This window comes from Orbicella faveolata, unplaced genomic scaffold (genome assembly GCF_042242905.1).
Source record: "Orbicella faveolata isolate gen_17 unplaced genomic scaffold, um_ofav_v1 contig_1, whole genome shotgun sequence".
Classification (NCBI taxonomy): Eukaryota; Metazoa; Cnidaria; class Anthozoa; order Scleractinia; family Merulinidae; genus Orbicella; species Orbicella faveolata.
This window is the reverse complement of record NW_028301536.1, coordinates 4,999,227-5,016,223: the sequence shown is the minus strand read 5'-3', so window position 1 is coordinate 5,016,223 and position 16,997 is coordinate 4,999,227. Positions and strand designations below refer to the sequence as shown.

Genomic DNA, 16,997 nt, shown 5'->3' with positions numbered 1-16,997 from the left:
TCCGCAAGAGTTTCTCAGGATAATTATATTGTTAATTATTACTGAATACCTTATTATAGGAAATTAGCGGTTTATGAAATTAACGTGAATCTTTGAAATTCGCATTAATTTAAGTGGCGTTAATTTATGTTAATGTTAATTTCAGCGCTGTTAATTAAGTTGCACGTTAATTTCCACGACGTAAATTACCATTATTTTCTCCCAAATCTGTGACACACTCAAGACATTCTTGACACAGGCAAACTATAAATTTTATTCGCGCACATTTCACATCAACCTTTCACATTAGTAAATCACTTACTGCACTTCAACTGAATTTTGTTCGTGTTCGCTGTCAGCCTTACAGTGTTAAAATAAATTGGTCCCTGTTCTCAACAAATTCTGTTTTTTTTTGTTTCTTTCTTTCTTTGTTTTTTTTTTTTTTTTTTGGTGTAGCAGACGCGTTAATTTTCCTCATTTTGAAATTTGCCCCCTCTCTCTCCTTTATTGAGAAGCAAATTTACCTTCAATTTGGGTTAATTTAAGTCGCGTTAATTTCAAATGCGTTAATTAACAAGAGCGTTAATTTCTTATAATAAGGTACTCGTTTGATTTAACTAAATAGGGAACGCCGCAAGTAATTTTCAGCTAAATTCGTACTGTTTTCCATCAGTTCATTACTGGTTCGGCCGCTTCGGCAATGCTCTCAATCGAACATTCGTCGGTTCCTCGTCGGATACGAAAGAAACCATCCTCGCCCCATTCCTCTCCCCAGCTGTTTTTCACAATCCAGAACTTCTCCCCAGTCTCCTTGTCTGCTCCATATCCCACGACCAGGACTACATGATTTGTTATCTCGAATGGGTTGAATTTGTCCGTCAGACCTGTGTAATTCCGCGGTATTAGAATGACAAACATAAGTGAATCGAAAACCTGACTGAAATACGTTCACAACAGTGGCGGAACCAGAGCTTGAGCTAAAGGGGGGGAGGGGGGTTTGTTTTGCTTGCCCTGGCGGCTTTTCTTCCTTCTATGATTTCTTCGTTTTCAACCCAAAACAAGGGGGTGTGGGGCCTCCCCTAGATCCGCCACTGCACAAAGTACGTGTCCCAGATAAAGATGTTAAGAGTGGAAAAGATTGAGGTGGGTTAGCTCCGGTCAAACTAGCTTGAAACATGATCCCACCCCGCCTTCATTGAGGACCTAAGAAATCTTAGGGTGAAGGGGGAGTCTTTAAAGACCGTTTCTGAGGGGGCTACTGTGTGGGTACCTTTGATCTTTTTACAGCATTTATGGCGCTCTTTGTCTCATACTTGGTACTTTTTACTTTTTGCAACAACTTCTCAATTTCGATTTGAATTTTTGTTGAGAAAGTTTGCTGAATGCTCGTTTGATATCATTTACCTTTTTGCTTTCGTTTTTGGGCTCTTCCGTATGATATTTTTAGCAGAAAGAAGCCAAGCGATTTTTGGTTTGGAATGTCCTGTAAAAGGAAGAGCGTTTTATGAGGCCGCAGTCCTTGCCCCACACAACGTTGGTAGGAGGATAAACAACCGCACTCCCAAAACGGCTGGAAGTCAAGCCTACCTAGATGCTGGTCTCTGGTCTAGACGGGAAAAACTAGACTGCGGTCAAGATGAGTGCAAGATCGATTTTAGCCAATCACGTTCGTGAATTATGCAGTTCTCCGTCCTTGCGAAGACACAGTCATAGTAGGTAAAAAGCCTGCCTCTTACCAATCAGATCTGTTTAACACCACATGGCACAATCTATGAGTAGCTCACCTGTGTGATGATATATTCCTCCTTTGTAATTCTTGAAGTCACTATACACTTCAAAAGAGACTGCTATTGGACCATTTTTGAGCAACTCTAATCTCATCAACACTTCGTTACAAGCTCCATAGAAACCACCAACGTAATGGTAACCAGTCCCAAACTGCCTTGGACATGCCTGCTCATGGCAGGGAGCATCTTGGGCTTCATATGGGAAACACTGTTCATCCACCAATCCAAAGTCTTTAGCATACTTGCTGATGAGATAAGGAAATCCTGTGTAGATAAGATAAATTGTCATTTAATAAATGAGCCAGGTATGTGAGGACCTAACCGTAAGATACTCATGGTTCATGCTCCTCGTCTTACTTTTTGTCTTTTTTCCTATTTAGACTAATAATAAGATTATATGTACAGCGGCATCGATTTTTATTCAAATTAAAACATTGTCAGAACACTTCTGAGGTGATGATACATGTATGACATGACTTCTCCTTCTACTTAAGTTCAGCTAAAGCTACCTTGATAAACCTGTCAGTGTAAAACGAAGACTGCAGACTGCAGACCGGGGGTAAAATGCAGACTGAGGGTAAAATGCAGACTACAGACCGCAGACTGCAGACCAGGGGTAAAATGTAGACTGAGGGTAAAATAAAATATTAATAACAAAAAACGAGTCATAAGAATAAAATAAAGAGTGTTTTGCTTGATTAAAGGAAGTTGAATTTTGAACACGTTGAGTTTTGGCATCTTTTCTATCAAAATGGTCTTACTAACGATTATTTGAGAACGCCGAAATGTTATTATTTCTCGGGTTTGCCGGGATAGCCGACTGTCACCTTTCAGCAAATACCAATTCACAAACCTCTTGATATATTAAAGTCGAGTACAAAGATTGAATGTCTTTCACAAACCAGGCTCGATACCTACAAGTTTAGCTTTCCTGTTGTTGTGCTGTCGTGTTTTGCTTGCCTTGTGTTCCGAACAATTCCAAGGCCATTTGAAGCAACTAAGACACGCGGTGGTTTGAACGTTTGTTAAAGACTTTGTCGATGAAAACAGGATGAAGAAAATGTGCTGCAAGAGTTGGTCGGTCCCAGACCTGATCGCGTAAACAAAATTCAAAATGGCCACCACGTAAACAAAGGAAAGATGCATAGAGTTACGTTTTTTTGGGGCCCTTGTGGGAAACTTGGTTCAACAAAATGGTGAGTTCAAGAACTCGAGGTTGATAATATAATGTTTGACTAAGGCTAGGAAACGCCTTTTCGTTTGAGTTTTCTGGATTTTGGAAAAAAACTTACGGTATGGGTACGAACACTCCCAAGTATTCATTTGATCCAGATTTGATCCTCGTGTTTTTACTAATATTTTATTTTACCCTCATGATTAGTATGCATTTTAACCCAGGTCTGCAGTCTGCAGTCTGCAGTCTGCATTTTACCCTCAGTCTGCATTTTACCCCCGGTCTGTAGTCTGCAGTCTGCAGTCTGCGTTTTACACAGACCGCTTGATAGCGGAGCTCCGGCGGCCCGAAGGGCCGCAAGGACGAAGCCCCATTCCTTAGCAGATTTGGTAACCCATCAAGCCGGGAAAATTTGGTTATTACGTCACCGTACGAGCGAGCGAACGCCGTTCGTACAGACTCTGAGGGAGGGGGAGGGGAGCCTCGTGGTAACGCGAACAGGGGAACGGAAGAATGCCATGTTTTTTTGGCGGGAGTTTTAAAGAAAAGAAAACTCATTTCTATTTGTTATGTCAACAAACGATAGCGGAGGTTGATCCAACGTTTTTAAGATGGGGCTGCACTGAAGCAAAAAACAGAAACAGAAAGCAAGAATTAACAGGCAAAGAAGTAGCGAAGAAGATCGCGAAAGAGAGCGGGACAGCTCTGGGGAAGGAGGCGAAACGAATGATACCGGTTTCGCCCCATGGTGAGTTCGCCCCCAACGAGTTCGCCCCCACTATAAAAGCTCTATTTCGAGTTCGCCCCAAAATTTTGTATTCGTATTTACGTTGTTGTTATCGAGTTATTAAACGTTTTCTTAAAACAATTTCAGTCTATGTATGTTTGATAAGTTTAGATGATGATTGTTAGCTTGTTGCAGCCGGCGCGCGCACTGCGGCAAAGTCAAACGGTTACCGGTCATCTCGCCACCAACGAACTCGCCACCAAGCGAAGTCACCAAGCGAAGTTTCCTCACTAAGGCTGTGGATAAAAGAACGAGGGATGATCTCTATATGCGACTCGATCTGGTTGGGGGCCCGGGGTTGGGGGCGAACTCGATCAAGTTGAGTCAATGTGCGTGCGTTTAGATGAAAATGATGTGGGGCAGTGAGGCGACCTCGGTGGGGGCGAACTCGCCATGGGGCGAAACCGGCAGCTACCGTGAGGTCAAGATGGCTGGATATTGGCCAAGTTCTTTTTTTGCGACTTTGTGGACCGAGACGGAGTCGAGATCCATAAACTCGCAAAAAAAGAACGAGGCCAATATCCAGCCATTTTGACCGAACAAGCTTGGTCAATAAAGGATTTATTATATGGCTTTCGGGGAAATTTTTCTTGCGGGACACGGTGGGTAGTCCCGAGCGGGCAAGATAGCTCCATGTTGCCCGCTCGGGTAGCCAATCACAGCGCAGGATTTGATTCATCTTGCCCGCTCGCGGAGCTTGCCATATAATAAAGGTTAATAAACCATTTTGAGCCGAAGCGAACAGGATTTGCTAAACTTACTTGTGACATATTGTGATTACAAAGTATTTCCTCGTTTTGTTAGTTCAATTTGTTCAGTTTGGCGAAATGCTTGGGTGAATTTCCAGGTTGATTTGGTTGAAAGCTGGTAAAGCTACCGCCGGTAAAATGACTGCAAAGCTAAATTAAGCCGACGGAAAAAATACACACTGTGATATTCAAATCTATGCTCAAGCGTAAATAATTGTTAAACGTTAACACTGCAAGCTTAAACAAATTTTCTTCATGCTTTCTTTTATTCGGTCATCCTTAATTGAGAAGGGATTTGCTGTTTGATATCCAAATGTAGTGATATGCATATTGTGTTTATAATGTAGATTTCCTCGTTTTATTTTGTTGTTGTTCAATTAGGTCGGTTTGCTGAAATGTCTATAGTCGAGTAGGCGGTTACGCATGTAGACCCTGTCGACAAATAAAGTTCTACTTTGATTTCGATTTGCTATTTCATTTTATTAGTGCCACTGCTTTTGGTTGGCGGTTACATGGCCCCTATTTTCCTAATGAGAGGTTATTCCCCAGTGCAGTATTTACATTTAAGGAAATGTTCCATAAAAGTGAGATAGTACTAATTAGAAAAAAATACTTGGGAAGCGCTTTACTCGGTTATGAACAGCGTAGATGACATTTACATACCTAGAAAAAGTTTAGGACGTAGAACTCCTTGCCCTGACCATTTCTCGGGAATAAAAATCACTTTGATATCCATACAAAATTTAGTTGGCGAGAGCGCTCGCCTCTCTCTGCTCTATTCTTCACACTAATTTTTTTATTGACTAACTTATTAACTGAATGTCACTGACTGTTTTCTTTGATGTACTGTACTCTTTTGCTCATCGAAGAAAGTTCCAGTTTCTTCCTAGCTGTTTCCTTCGTCCTGTCTGGTACCAATTTGTTTGTGATATAACTTTGTGAATTTTCTATTCTCATACGATTTTATCTCATCAGGGTAATAGAATGCACTTGAAGAGTGTTCAATCATCGTTTTCAGTCGCTACAATTTTCCGCAAAAAAGCAGTAATTTTCTTAATTTTCTTTTGCTTTGTTTTAGGACCTTTTAGCAGGCCCGTAATCGGGCTGTGGGCATTACAGACTGAAGAATAGTTTTCAAGTAAAGAATTAGATTCATTTTAGTGTTAAGTATTTTTAAATTATTATGAATGAGGCATTTCATTTCATTTTTTTTATTTTTGTCACACATGATGTTTTACGATTTTACCGAGGAATACCATGTAAATGTAAATAATGCAATAGAATTAGCCAAACAGAGCGTGCATCATATCGGCTTAAAACACAAGCCATATATAATAAATGTAGGTAAAAGATATTTTTATGACAGAGAACTGGACAGGGCAAGAACTTCCTCTTTTGTAAATATATTAGTTCCTCTCAGCCCTGTCAAAATGTCTCAGGAACCTTCATTTTTGCAACCTAGAGTCCATTATTTTCCACCACACCTAACACAGAAGCTCACCAAATCCTTACTAATAACTAACATGGGTTTATCTCTGGCCTTTACTTTGTACCACATGTCTATTCTGATATCCTGCCTTAACTGCTAGAAACAATTTTGACAGAGCTGTTTCAACAGTTTCACTTAAATTGATTTCCAGTTAAACAGCGCTGCATGTAGCAGTGTAATAATGAGTATGAACTTTATGGAGGGTTTTAAGTGCTTTTTTTTTTTTCACGATTACAGAAGACAACAAAATATACATGTGTATACATTATAACCTGATGTTGGTGTTGGTTGTGAATCGTAGTTCATATTAGTCATCCTATTACAGGTAAGGGGAAAAGTTCAGAAAGTTCAGAACATCTCTTCCTCAGCATTTGAGTGCCTCCTTTGCTAAAATTAGTCACGCTTTAATTGTTATCAGTCCCTATGAATTCATAGAGAATTACCACCTAATGTGGAAGTCCTTTCTTCAAGTGAAGGAAAATGACACTGCAAAAAGTTACAAAAAAAAAAGTTACAATGAAAGTAAAAAGAATTGTGAATGTTGATCAGGACTTGGTGTACATTGTACATCATGTAAAGGTATTTGGTTAGTGCCAAAGGCATAACATTTCATGTATTTGCTTTTTCAGGACAAATGATACAACAGGGATGTTTTAAAAGATGTGATCAGAAAAATAATGAGTATCGTCCAGGCAGCACCAGTTAATGGATGGCGTATACAGACAGTAAGAGGTACTGTAAGCATCACCAGGTAATTAAGTTAGTTTTATACTTATGACTTCTTGTACTTGGATTTTGTGTCATTTCATCATAAGAATAGGTAATGAAAGATGCATTAGTTGATGCAATTTATTTTCGAAGACAAACTTAAAAGTCTGTTTATGGTGGATACCTGCGATGTATTAATTGAATGTAAAGCAAACACACTGTTATAGATATACGTGCATCAGTTAATATTGAATAATCTGAAATTTCAGCGAGTTTGAAAATATCTGTGACAGTTGTGAGGTGAGGGCTGTTACATGTACACGTAAATGGCTCATACGCGATTTTTCACTTGTTATCATTTAGCTGTCAATACACCGAATGCAAATATGGCGGACCGCTCGGTTGTCGCCCGGGACGAGTCGCATGCAAGCGAAGCTAGCAAGTCAGGCTTTGATGCTTTGTTTTGACAGAAAAGTCTTGCCTCGCCGTCGATCTGGTCTGTTCTTGTTTGGCCCTCCCTATAAATTGTTGTGTTCCTGAATACCACCAGAAGGAATTGCATGAAATCTTCCACAGCAGAGAAAGTGTATTTTTTTTTTTTCGTTTCCGCGGTCGCCTCTCAGGGAAAACAGACGAAGGAAAGTAGTTCACGATCGCCGAGGGAACTGTTGAAGTTTGTTCTTTTCACTGGATACAACAATGGGGGCAGTCGAAGTTCATTCGCTTGGTTATTACACCGTAGTATTTGTTTCGTCCGATTCCGTGCGAGTGGACGCGAAGTCAACTTCTTCCTTTGAGACAGAGGATGTTGTTCAAGAGGAGCTTTTCTTTACTTTGGGGAAGGTACTGGCCATGTAAATCGTGTTGGAGCACCACCAGACACTGCATAAGCTCCTCATTTATACGATTTTTGTAAGATCTTCTAATGTAAAATGTAGCAAACAAACTTTAGTTCCTGCAGCGATCGTCAACTCCTTTTCTTCGTCTCAACGAATTGGATTGATCCACTATTTTCCCTAAGCATAAGAGGCGAACGGTGGAAAATTTATATCCCTTCTCGTGGCGTTCAGAAACACAGCAGCTCGTAGCCACAGCTAAATAAAACTGACCAGATCGACGACGAAGCAAGACTTTTCTGGGGAAGCATTGTCAAAACAAAACAAAACATCAAAGCCTAACTAGCATCGCTTTCATGCGACTCGTCCCGGGTGCCGACCGAGTGATCCGCCAAATTTGCATTCGGTGTATATGTTCTGTAAATCAATTTTAATAGTCATCTGTTAGTGTGCAACAATCTACAGCAATATTTAACCAAATAATGTATAGTGTATATTAATTAACCAAATTATGCTGTTTTCAGTTGGCCAATGCTACTACATTGTAATGTGATCTTGAAGCGCACAAATTTACAAACATGCCTAGTGTCAACTTGTCAAATGTTTGAACTGGCCAGACAGTCTAGATTACAAAACTTTCTGAAAGTTGTCATTACCAGGTAAGATATTTCTGAAAGCATGTTTTGTAATCAATGATTTCTTCTCAGACATTGTTTTCTTCAAGAAAAGATTCATACTCCACATAGAGATTTTTTTCTTTAAGAGCTCCCTCCTCCTCATACTTTGGAATTTCTAATGAGTGGCCATGAATGGGTGTTAGGTGTGAATATCTTCTGGAACTGCACATTCAGATTAAGTCAGCAAGAACATCAGTATTTATCCTGACAAAGTCTGATTTTCAGTTATATGTACAACCAAACAGCCTGGATAGCCCTTTGATTGGGACTGTGCACCTTGTTGTACTGCAGTGTTCCAGTTTCTTGTTTAAAGCAAATTGCATTTGCTCTCGAAAGCAAGTCGCCAAGTTCATAACAGTTATATATGTTTGCTTTTCATCTCAGGGCAGAGCCTGCCACTGTGAAAGTTTGGATACCATCATCCTAGCATTTGATTCACTAGTGTAGACACTTAGTAAACAACTAACAATAAAGTACACTGTATAGCAGTAAAAGGAATGTCATCTGTAGGTAATAAATTACAATTGATATGTCTTTGTATGTTCACAGGAGTTCAAGTAGCAGCTATATACAGTATGATTACATCCCTGTTCTGGTAAGTCAATGTATAAGCAGTGTACACATGGGCAGCCTGGATTGAAACATCAATGATTTTCAAAGCAACCATGGCCAGGTGAGATATTTCTAAAGAAATATAAATTCAAGGTCCTTATGATTGCTTATAGGGATTGATTTGTATTGTAAACAATATCTTACTGAGTGTAATTTGTCTTGTGTACTAATTGTTGTAGAACACAGTGACCACTGTTTTCACAGGGATATTAAAAGTGAAAAGTTTCATAAAAAAATGCACTGGGAACAAATTAAATCATCATAGATGCAGCTTCTGAGAGATCCCCAATATTAATGGGACATACATTGTACATACATGTAAAAGAGCTCAATAATTTATTACTTAAGATTTTAATGCTTTGCTTGGTTTCTCTGTATTTACAGACAACTTGATGCCATGGTAATTTCTGCAATAAGTTCATTGAACAAACTGACTTGGAAGTTGAGTTCTGCAACCCATACTGTTTGTAGTAATATCATAGCTGCAACATTGTGACAGATACACTGTATTACATTTTTAAGAAACACCTATGATACATATATTAACTAATTATTTAAAGTGCCTGTTAAATTTATCAGTTTTTCTTAGAGATACATTGCTCATCATGTCATGATTTGTTTAAATAATTGCTTTTTTGGCTTAAAAATGATATTTATTGTGCTTGGTTTATGGTGCTCGTACATCAATTTTGTGATAACCTGCATTGGGCATGGCATAAATTAACATTTTGGCAACACAAAATGGAGAACTAGGTCTAAAGCAGAGTTGCAGGATCATTATTTTTGTTGTAAGAAAGAGTTGAGAAATTTGTGACATTCTACGGACAGCCTTACCATTTGCAATGTCCAATAAGGTTAATTTGCTCCCTAGTGTTGTACAAATAGTGTTCTCTAAATTTTAAATTATTTCAATTGTTGTTTAAATGATTGCCTTAGAACCCCATGTCCAGCTTTGGTGCATGTAGGATACTGATGTATTGTTTATCCATTTTGTTGTAAATTATCTTTAATTGATGTGCCAATCAAAGCATATCTTGGATGTGTTGGGTTTGTCTGACAAATGTACCTATGCCTCATAACCTTTTAGGGAGGCGTGGTGGCCTCATGGTTAGTGTGCTCGTCTCCAGATTGAGTGGTCCAGGTTTGAGCCCTGGCCGGGGACATTGTGTTGTGTTCTTGGGCAAGACACTTTACTCTCACAGTGCCTCTCTCAGCCCAGGTGTATGAATGGGTACCGGCGAACTTAATGCTGCGGGTAACCCTGCGATGGACTAGCATCCCATCCAGGGGGGAGTAGAAATACTCCTAGTCGCTTCATGCTACAGAAACCGGGATAAGCTCCGGCCTGATGGGCCACTTGGCTCGCATGCAGACTTTACCTTTTTACCTACCTCATAACCTTTGAGTGCATTTGTTGTGTAGTGCAGACAGAATACATGCACATAACATAACTTATTCATAGCTTACTTATAATTCTTGGTATAATTTAACATGATAGCAGAATTAATTAAGGGAACCCAATAACAGCTCCTGCAGTCCACAATCTCAGTCGAGAAAAAGAACAAATCACATTGGAATTGAATAATAAAATTATATCAGAAGCCTATGCAAGTATTCATGATCAGCAACAAAATATCATATTGAGTTTGCTTATATTTATACTTTGAGAGATGGTGCAAACCCTTCCAGCAGGAGGAGACTCCATACAAAAATGAAGATTGCTAACTGTATCTTTGGGGCTCAAGTTAGAAAACAAAACTTTTTTAACTTTTCACATTTGTATACTATTTTGGTATTTTTGTGAGATTTCATTTGGTAGAGATTTGGGGACTGAGTATATTGTAACCACTGCATTTCAATCATGCCCCACAACGAAAAAATGTATTAACTTCTTGTTGTGTGGGAGTTCCCATGTTAAATAAGAAAGAATATAGTGATTAATAACAATGTCTTGTCTTTCTCAATAAGAATGAACAAGAAATGCCACTAAAAAGCACAGAAGACAGTTATGTTATGTGATCAACATTTTTGGTGGCTCCACTGAAATCTTTGAAATCATGGCTCTATTTTTATCATCACACCATCTTGCACCTCGATCTGCTGATGTAATCCTAGTTTAGGCTGAAACTATAAAATCGTTTGCAATTTACCTCACATACATGTACATGTTGGCTTATTTTCATCAGTAACAACATTCCAAAAACTAACTTTAGGCTTGGCTAAATCTATATATTAAACCTGTAGTCATGTCAATCCACGTCAGCCCTCTGTTTTAACTCCTATTCCCTGTGCCACCCCGACAAAAGCACCTTCTGGCCCACAATTCCCTATCTCACCTGAGACCCATATCACCTGATCTGTACCCACTACCCTATACATGTAGCTAATCTTCCATGACCCCACACCTTGGCTCGGTTCTCCCTGTTCTGTTCTAGCTTTAACCCAATACTACGATCACAAAGCAGTTAACACCAGCTATGCAGGCTACAACTACAGCTATCCCAAACCTAAACCCCCACCACATGATAACTATTAGCCATCTGCTTACTGATCCCTTTCCTCCTACGTGACACCCTCTGCTACCCAACCCCATTATCCCATCCCCCTGAGTCCAGTTTTATCCCAAAGCTGCTACTTGGCAGCATTCCCTATCTTTAAGCCCCTATTCCCCAAGCCTTTATTTATCACTATCCCCTTAGAGTCATATCCCAGGGCCTTTTGACTTCATAACTCCTATCCCTTGCCCATAGTAATCCAGTTTTGCTGGCCAATTCTCTTGGGAAAGATGGTCACTCACTCCCTAGTGTTGCATGACAAACTCATGAGAAAGCCAGAACTGCACAGGGGAGGATTGAGGATTTTTCTTAGGGGTGGGGGGGTGCAGCAGTAAGGAATGTCGTAACTGACTGATGAGGTATACAAATTTTAAAAGCGAATGCGAAGAAGGAGGATTCATCTCACGGGGGGCACACCCCTGCACCTTCCCCCTAGTTCCACCCCTGCTGGAATACTCCACCCATACCCTCTCCTTCCTGACTCAATTCCCTATTAATGAAACCTGCAACAACAAGTAACTTACCTCCTTCACAACCTTGAGAATATTCAGAACAGCTCACAATGTCTTGAGTAGAGAACACTGGGGTTTCAGTGACATTCGACAAAACACGAACACGAGCCTCAAACATTGCAAGGGTGCCAAAAGCATAACAACTACCACAAGTGGCTTGATTTCTTACTGGACTGACATAGTTTTTCCCATCAACATCCCTCCAGTCAAACTCATCTGGAAGTGACTTTGCTTTTAAAAGATCTTCCTCTGTCACTTGGCTGAAAGATAAGATAATATAACCTTATTTAATTGCCTGATTTAATAAATTAGAATCTTATGTAACTGGTTTATATGCCTGTATTGTATTTCATAAGTTTAAAAATACATGGCATCAAATTAGATATCATAGTTTAAATAAACATTTTTTTTTCAAGGTGGGAGAGCTCTGTAAGCTTGACAATGTAAGACTTACTAGAAAAAAAAACAACAACAAAAAAGGAAAACTTGATTTAAGCAAAACACTGATACATGACACAATTTAGATGTGCAAAGCTAAAGGAGTTCTGTAAGAGTTTAGGCCACTCACCTTGGTTTGGGGAAATTAAACCTCTTTGGCCCACCTGCTCTGGAAATCAACTGTGCCACAGTCATCCCTTTATATTCATCATACACCACAGCTCTCCAGGCACTCTGTGCATTGTTTATTTCATTGACAAACACCGGATTAGGGATAAACTTCCTATTTTCAAGATCTGTCAACAGCTTCAAGTTTTCTTCTTTAGGTGGAACCTTCTCAGAGACTTTTTTTCCTGTGTTTTTAAAATGAAGCACGCAAAAAATAACGTACAGCTGACATCTTCACGCTGGTGTCATGTACCTGCAAGTCCCTTTTCCTGTTGCCAAATTTGTGAAGTTTGAGTACTTCTTCATTGACATAATCAATTTTGGAATCGTTGGCAGATTTCAGGGGGTGCAACATCTCTGACAATTTAAAACTATTCGGGGGAGGGAGTATACCCTGAAACTCCTCTCCCCTGTTCTTTTCTGTCACACCAACAGTTCTTATTTTGCTTTAACATTTTTTAAATTAGCTTTGTTGGATGAGTTCAACAAGGTGGGATTTAAAATTTGATTGCTAAAGAACTTCCTCATACATATTTATGTGGGAAGTTTAAAATTATTCATATTTAACAGTGGGGATTCAAACTATTCGATTTTTTTTAATGGGGAGCTTAAATCTTTGCACTTTTGTAAAGATATGAAAACAGTGAAAGCCCTCTAGGGATCGATATAGACACTTAAAAACTGTTTTGACAAATATCTATAATTTTCTAATGGAATATTCATACACTATGAGTGTAACTCAAAGCAAGCAATTCAAAGAGGTTATTGTTGTAGGGTTGACTGAGCTGTTATACTTCATAACCCTTCCTGAAAACCCTAGTGACCATATTTCAATTCTCCACAATTAGATCATTTCACAGCAGTCTGACCTTTCAAAATATGTGTGCCACTAATTAACAGTAAAGCAATTTGTGCTCTCCTGCAGGTTTGAGGCATTTGTCAAATGAAACATCATAAACGCCTTTGAAAAGCGTTCTTAATATCTTCATTTAAAAGAGCAAACTTTGTAACCTATTCCACATATTTCAAGACTCGAAAAGCATGCCCTTGGAGGCAATGCAGACCCTTACGACCTCTATGGTACAACCCACTCCCCCTTAGGAAAATATGAAACAAACGGAGAAGTGATTGATCACGTAACCACCACCCCCCCCCCCCCAAAAAAAAAAGAAAGCACGAATAACCTCTTTATATATGGCATTGACGAATTCTTTTTAAGAAATAATGTACCTACCACTGTAGCATGCCCAGTTTCCGGGTTTGTATTTTGCAATGTCATGGCTCCAGCCGTTAAGTGTCCTGTCGCAGTAGCTAACAACTTTCTGGCCGCTTTTCTCGTAGGCAGAAAATGCAAAGTACACCTTGCCATTGATCTGAACTTCAAAACCTTGATTGTAGATCAAGGTCCAAAATCCAACATTGCCTTCATTATCAACTGCGACATCGGGAAAGAACAGTTGGACTTGAAGTTGCGACACAGCTTTGAACTCGGAACAGTTGATCGTGTTGTCGTGGCCTTCCTCTCCGATAGAAAAAAGCCACGTCCCTCTTATTTCTTCATACGTGCAGTTAGCGGGGGTATCTGCATTGACTGAAATGCAGGAGGAAAGCAGAAAAATGCACACCGCAGCAGCAAGGAGAAACGCCATTTGGTACTTTGAGATAAGGACTACACGCGACTTTTTATGTCACGCAATTTACCTCTTAGGCACGTAAAGCACGTACAAACAAACACAGACGCCTTTGTTTGTATTGGATGTCTAGATCTCCCGGGGTGTGGAAAACACGGGGTCGTGTGGAAAACACGGGGCCGGGTCTGGTGGAAAATACGGGGTCTGGTGGGAAACTTGGGGTCTGATGGAAAACACGGGGTCTGGTGGAAAACACGCGGTCTAAGTGCAAAACAGGGGGTCTAAGTGGAAAACACGGGGGTATAGTAAAAAATGAGAAGTCGAAATTTTGTTAGTTTAAAATGCAATGAAAATCAATTCAGCATCTCGGCGTGAAACGCATTTCTCAAACATTTCGTGAGAAAGAAAACCATTCAAGGGCCAACGTCCGTGCAGTGGTATGTGTATGGGGCGTCTATTTTATTTTTCGCAGTAACTTGAGTGGACTTTTTTTACCTTTATAAAAGCAATATTAAAAACATAGGCACGCAAGGCGTGTAAGAATTATTATTTTTTTGTTTGTGTTAAGTGTCGGAGATAGGAGCATTCATGGAGCTGTTTACAGTAATGATTTGGTTAATTTGACAAGTTTTTTTTGGTTGCGATGTACAGCCAGAAAGAAACTGAGAATTTATGGTGTACATGCGATGTTACGTCGGTCATGGTAAGATAGCTAAATAGTAAGCCATAAAATGTTTGACTGAACAAACTACAGCAATCTGACACGTCTCCAGATTAATGTACATGCCATCTTATTTTCAAACAGGCAATTTGATTCGTTCTTTGATACAACCCACACTGTGATTGGTGAGACACGCGGACATGCATAACTCCCTCACTCACCGATCACATAGCCCTTCCAACCCCCAAGAGGAATTTTTGCTCAAAAATACTCAAGTTAAATAAGAGACCTTTTCGCATTTTATACGAGTCGTAAGTTTACCCTTTTTACACAACGCAACACAACACTACGTAACCGAAAATAGAAAGAAAGATAACAAAAACCTCTCTGACACGTTAAAAGTCTGATTTAATCAAATTGCACACTAACTTGGTGCTACGTAGTCTTCAAAGAATATTTGAGCAGTTTTCATACTTTTTACCTTAAAAAATATCGGACTCAAATGAATGTCATCAAATAAAACTATTAAACTGCTACTGCAGAGGCGTAAAAACCGTCCAGAAATGAGAGCTTTTTTATTTAATATCCTGGAAACAATAACCGATAACTTGTCAGCTCTAATTGAATTTACTCCCATATAAAAAACAAAAGTGTTAAGTTACCATTTGTAACTAAAGATAGCAAACATCTTGTGGGAAAGAGTGGTGACGATTCGTCAGCTCTAATTGAATTTACTCCCTTGTGAAAAACAAGAGTGTCAAATTACCCTGTGTAATTAAAAAATAAAAATATCTCGTTATATTTGTATGCAACAAGAACACAACAATCGTTACCTGCACTTACTATTGTAAACATTAGAACTGTTTCAAATCTAAATAGTCTCGTCTCCTCTAAAACATGTCCTAAGAACTAGAAGCGACGATTGGTGACCTCTAATTTAATTTACTCCTTGTGAAAAACAAAAGTATCAAGTTACCTTTGTAACTAAAAATGAAAATATCTCGTGCCATTTGCATACTACTAACTCACGAACTGTTTCAAACCTCAAGGCCCATCTCGTTCTTAACTAAAATCCTCAGCCTAAACCACAGAAAATGTCGAAGTAAACCCAATATATGAATACTTCCTCCTCTTTTATAGAAGAATAAATATGGCCGTTCTGAACTCTATCGGGGTCGAATCTTCTCACATACCATTTATCTTTACAACAAGAAATTTGATTGGCTGTTTATAATAGATCCAATCTGATTGGTGTGACATACATCTCACTCACTCACTCACTCACTCACTCACTCACTCACTCACTCAATAATAAAGATTGTTTTGCTTAGTATCTTTAACTATGAAAAGCGACAGTTGCCGTATTTGCTCGATTAAAAGCCGGTTACCTGCAAGCTGGACTTCAAGAAATGCAACAAAAATTACCGTAGAATACAACGAATAAACAAATAAAATATGCCTGCCCAGCCGGGCCAAATTTGAAACAGAAGCTAAGGGAGCTTAAAGGGTTATTAATCGAGAAATAAACAAATAAAATATGCCTACCCAGCCGGGCCAAATTTGAAACAAAAGCTAAGGGAGTTTAAAGGGTTATTAATCGAGAAAATACAGTAACCTCCTTAATTGAAATGCCAGTTCCAAAATAAATTCTTGTGTTCTTTCAAATAAAACAGAAGTGCGGCGTAGTACTGTAGTTGCCTGCGTTAATTTCAGCGCGAATAATCTCCACTCTTACGAATGTGGATTTCGTTTTTGGTGTCTCCTTACACACGAGTTAACAAAAAAAAAATGTTGGTCTAGTGAAATCAAAATGTTATTCCCTTTACATTAACTATCGACTGGGACCTCACTAGCGATTCAGAAATGATAGAGTTCAGGTTTATAATTACTTCTGTGGTATTGTCAGGGACCGGTCATTATTTATCGCCTGGAGGTGGGGGAGGGGCGGCGGAGGAACTTTTTTTTGGGGGGGGGGGATCATTGGATTTTTAGAATGACAGAAGGGAGGATCAGTCATAACTGAGAGCCCAAAAGGAGGATCACTAAATGTCACATGCCCATACAGACTTGGTGGACGGCTATTTGGCACTCTACACTGGAAAAGTTAAAATTTCCATGGACATGTCAATTTTCTTTGTAAATTACAATTTACATGTTGGGGTTTCGTAAAATAAAATTACAGAAAAATTATAGATTTTAGTACAGCATGTTAATGTTCTGTAAATAGCGATTTA

The 16,997-nt window shown here is 39.2% G+C and overlaps 1 protein-coding gene across 1 annotated transcript; it reads right to left on the bottom strand.

The window, feature by feature from the left end:
- Window positions 1–226: 226 nt before the first annotated feature.
- LOC110064571 (dipeptidyl peptidase 1-like) lies at window positions 227–14,181 on the bottom strand. The gene is made up of 5 exons (XM_089286227.1): window positions 13,706–14,181; window positions 12,434–12,656; window positions 11,878–12,125; window positions 1,764–2,030; window positions 227–863 (listed from the first exon to the last, which is right to left on the bottom strand). The coding sequence occupies exons 1-5, from the start codon at window positions 14,118–14,120 to the stop codon at window positions 649–651; spliced, it is 1,368 nt and encodes a 455-aa protein (XP_089142353.1). The 5' UTR covers window positions 14,121–14,181; the 3' UTR covers window positions 227–648.
- Between the last annotated feature and the right edge of the window lie 2,816 nt (window positions 14,182–16,997).

Excerpts from the sequence above, each read along its gene's own strand:
- LOC110064571 (XM_089286227.1), bottom strand. The coding sequence starts at position 14,120 with ATGGCGTTTCTCCTTGCTGCTGCGGTGTGCATTTTTCTGCTTTCCTCC. Across the intron at positions 12,126-12,433 it reads TTTAATTTCCCCAAACCAAG|CCAAGTGACAGAGGAAGATC; the intron begins GTGAGTGGCCTA and ends CTTATCTTTCAG. Across the intron at positions 2,031-11,877 it reads TTCTCAAGGTTGTGAAGGAG|GATTTCCTTATCTCATCAGC; the intron begins GTAAGTTACTTG and ends TTATCTACACAG.